The sequence below is a fragment of the Zea mays genome, chromosome 2 (assembly GCF_902167145.1).
Source record: "Zea mays cultivar B73 chromosome 2, Zm-B73-REFERENCE-NAM-5.0, whole genome shotgun sequence".
Lineage (NCBI taxonomy): Eukaryota > Viridiplantae > Streptophyta > Magnoliopsida > Poales > Poaceae > Zea > Zea mays.
The window spans coordinates 134,044,743-134,049,023 of record NC_050097.1 but is presented as its reverse complement, the minus strand read 5'-3'; the positions used below and the strand labels follow the sequence as shown (position 1 = coordinate 134,049,023).

The following is a 4,281-nucleotide window of genomic DNA, read 5'->3' as shown; positions in this document are numbered from 1 at the left end:
TCATTCTAGCATCAACCACATCCTTGATCATGTTGTAGCAGGCACTGTCATTCTCAAACTTACTTTGTATGTGTGCTTGGTGTTTGTATATTGCATGTGCACCTCACCACTTGTTGGACTTTTGTCCTGATCAACAAATCTCAGGAACACATACAAAGTTTCAATTTTATCCAAAACATATTGCATGTTCTCCCACCAGTCAACATTGGTGATGTTGTCGAAAGCATATCTTCCCATTTCACTTTGGAAGAAACGTGAGTGCCTGAATTCTGGTGACATAAACCATACCATGAACTTATCCTTCCTTCTCATAAAACTTTCCAAGAACATGTAGCTAGTGCCAAATCTAGTAGCATTCCATTTCACTAACTGACCTTCGATGGCTTTCCACATCATACTGTGTAAACTTGATGAGTTGTACATCCAACTATAGATCCTATCGGTGCTTTGAATCATCGCTTCATGAGGTGGCCACTTTTCAATGTCCTTCAGCATCAGACTAATGGTATGTGCTAAATATGACTGTCATGCTATATGCTTGTACTCTCTTCCTTCCCTGCTCAGCATTTTACAAGCCTTCATAAAGATGGAACCATTATTGTTACAATTTGGACATGATTCTCTTGTTCAATAATCATCAAGACCTCCTTAATCTCCTTCTACATCAACATACGTATGAGTGGCCAGTAAAAAAAGGGTGAAGCAATTACGAGTGCATACATATGTATTCAACCTTATCGTACCAGCATTATGAATTTATGGTTTAGGGTTTATCGTACCCCTGTCATACCCTGCACCAGCTCTTTGACTAAATTCGTGCTCCACACGTGATTGATGCAGAGTTGCCTGAAGTTCATGCTCATACTCATCGTATTTTGATTCACCAAAATGGGTTCGTGCTACCTCATCTGCCCTCAACTGTTGTCTGGAGCTACCCCTCTCATTGTCCTTTGTCTTATTTATGTCAAGTTATAAGTATGCATTTATGTCTGGAGGAATAGAGGGACATTTATTGACATTCTTCCCTCTATGCGCGAGATGCTCCTTCAATCGGGAACCACCCCCTCTGCTCTTTGTTTCTCTACAATACTTGCACTTAAAACCTACGCTAATCGTCTCTCCGTGATGCCAGACTCTATCTCTTTCCCTATCTTTATCTCTATCTCCATCTGACATGTCTCCTACAGATGTGGCAAAAATAATGCAAGTATTCAACACATTAATAGCAAATAATACTAACACATATAAATAAATATTACCAATACTAACATATATAACTAAATATTAACAATACTAACATATATAACTTAATATTAACTATACTAACATATATAACTAGTATCTACACATTAACAATACTAATATATAACTAGCATCTAACAATAAATCATCTTCACATATAGCATCAAACAAACATAAATCATCTTCATGTATAGCACTAAATACGAAAACTAGAAACTCCGGTTTCTGGGTACCAAAACGCCGCTTACCGATGGCTATTAGTGAGAAACCGCCGGGAGCGAGCGGAAAACCATCGGCGCAGTAGAGCGAACGACTGGAGCTAGGAGCGTGGCCGCTAGACGGTTAGCCACTCCCTCCAGCCAAGATCTAGCGCAAACATGACGGTAAACCGTATCCCCCACGCGATTTAGTAGTGGCGACGACGATTTCATAGAGGGAGGCGGCAGGTGCAGGAGGCAAGGGGCAAGAGGAGTGGGGAAAGTTAGGGGAATGGGAGAAGATTTTTTATTTTTATCTAAATACCCTAACAGGTTAACGGGTTTGGCAGCGGGTCTAAATAGTTTTTATTTTTTATGGTCTAAACTAGAATAATTTTCAATATCTTGTATATCATATTACTCATGAGAAGATGTAGATTTTTATCTTATTTTCCCTATTTTTTACAACTTCTTTTTTAAAAAAATTCAACTTGGAGTTAAATTTCAAATTAAACCGGTGGAAAAACGAAACCGAAGGCCAGCGGTTTCGGTAAACCGAGCGATTTACCACTAAAACCTATTGGGTTTTCAATCATTGGCGGTGACCGGAGTTGGCGGGGCCGCTGGAGTCGGATGAGGGGCAGTGGGGGCTAGCTAGGGGCAGCCGGGTTGGTTGGTGTGGTGGGTCCGGCTAGGGGCGACCGGAGCCAGTGGGGAGCCGGCCAGGGCCGATAGAGGGTGGCCAGGTGGGGTCAGTCAGGACTGATGGCGCGGTGGTCGAGAATGGTTGCAGCATGGCATGGCAGCTAGGGGTGGGCATGGAAGCCGACTAATTAGGTGGCCGAAGGGGAGTAGGGAGCGGCAGGTGTGGAGGCCAGCGAGCGCTAAGGCATCAATAGTAGCGGTTGGGCGGTGCAAGGAGGAGAGCTACAAGAAGAGGTCAAGAACAGACACACCTCCTATCTCTGTGGCCATACATGACCGTCAAAAACAAACCCTTTATTTTCAGCGGTAGACATATTGCCGCTGAAAATAAAGTATTTTTTCGGTGGTTTGCTATCGACCGTTGAAAATAAACTTATTTCTCGATTCCATGTAATGTCAGTTAAGCATTGTTGCTAATTTGAATGTTGAACGTGATAATATCTGCCTGACTTCTATCCACTTCAATCCAAGTACTGCAAGTGGACGTCGTCGACGCTTAGGGCTCAAGCCTTCAAGGACCGTTTCGCTACTAATTAATTAAGCTAGTGAGTTGTCTCGCTTATCGAGTTCGCCAGCTTCACGTAGTAGTCCATGCCTGAATTTGTCAAAGTCGTCGTTTGTGGAAACCTCGAGGTCACCTCTCTGCAATGCCAACCAGTGCAAGAGGAACAGAATTGTTTGGGTCGATCCTCAAACGTGCACTCTGATAAGACCTCACGCATGAGATTTAAATTAGTATAAACCAGTGCTTTTAGTATATAAATTATAAATGGAGAGTGGACTACTAAGAGCATCTCTAACAACGTGACCTAAAAAATGTCCTATAATTTAAATATGAGTATATTTTATAGAATTTACTACAAACAGGTTTCACCTATGAGACAAAACAGTCCAGTCTGAAAATCGGCAACAACTTTGATAACTTCACTGTATATCGAGACGAACATAAAATAAACTGATGTACTTAAACGGGAGCAAGCAGCTAGTTTAGTTTCAATGGTCTTTGCAAAAACCGATGAGTGGTAAAACTTTGTGCCATCCATAATCTATAGAGATGAGACTTAGCAGAACACCTAGAGAGAGCGTAACATGTACTGCTACTAAGACAGTTGGCAAAATGGATGTACCCACTGGTATTTGCATATACTTAATGGTCAAGTCAAGAGCTCCATTGATTCTATTGGACTTTAGAAGCCTCCACTTCTTGGTCTCCTATTGAAACACCACTACCATTAAGGTGCATGCACGAAGGTAAAGAACCACCGCATGGCCTCAAGCACTATAAATAGACATGCAGCATTTAGTGGGAACTCATCACAACTCAAACACTCTACTTGTATCTCACAATGGCAGGCACAAAGCTAATATCACTTGGGCTCCTTGTTCTCATAGGCATAGGACTAGCCAATGCTGTGAGGGTGGCCAGATACTCTAGTGCTGATGGGACTGGCACAGGAGAGGGACAGGGTGGTGGATATGTTAATGGTGGGGGATCAGGATCTGGGTCTGGCACCGGATCTGGTGATAGTAGTCCTTATGGTGCCCATGCAAGTGCTGGAGGGGGTGGTGCGGGTGGTGGAGCTAGCCAAAATGGTGGGTCTGGATATGGTTCAGGATCAGGGTCAGGGTCGGGGTCAAGTACATACAGTCAGGGAGGGTATTATTCAGGTTATGGAGAATCTTCTAATGCTGGTGGTACTGGTGGGGGTGGGGGTGGTGGACAAGCTGGAGGTTATTGGAATTCCAACGCTCAAGGATCCGGTAGTGGCACTGGTTCTGGTTCTAGCTATGCTAACAGGTATTGGGATGGATCAAGTGAAGGAGGTGCAAATGCTAATGGCAATGGCGGTGGCATGGGGAATAGTCAAAATGGTGGGGGCGGCGGTGGTTCAGGTGATGGGTCTGGATATGGCAATGCCTACCCATGAACTTGATATCAGTTAATCTAATGTTGGGCCCACCATCTTTCCTTGTTTGAAGTTGTAGGATTATTATTTTCCTTGCCTCTTTGTTGTGCTTTTGGTAGAACCGAATTAATAAAGGGTCCAACTATCTTGTAAGGTCCAACTTATAAGATGATGTTGTAACAGTGTTTGTTAATGAAAACTATATATCAAAAAAATTCTTATGTTTATTC

The 4,281-nt window shown here is 42.9% G+C and overlaps 1 protein-coding gene across 1 annotated transcript; it reads left to right on the top strand.

Moving 5' to 3' along the window:
* The first annotated feature begins 3,450 nt into the window (after positions 1 to 3,450).
* LOC103646979 (putative glycine-rich cell wall structural protein 1) lies at positions 3,451 to 4,281 on the top strand. Its single transcript, XM_008671569.2, has one exon. It carries the CDS (start codon positions 3,491 to 3,493, stop codon positions 4,070 to 4,072), a length of 582 nt encoding a protein of 193 aa, XP_008669791.1. The 5' UTR covers positions 3,451 to 3,490; the 3' UTR covers positions 4,073 to 4,281.

Excerpts from the sequence above, each read along its gene's own strand:
- LOC103646979 (XM_008671569.2), top strand. The coding sequence starts at position 3,491 with ATGGCAGGCACAAAGCTAATATCACTTGGGCTCCTTGTTCTCATAGGC.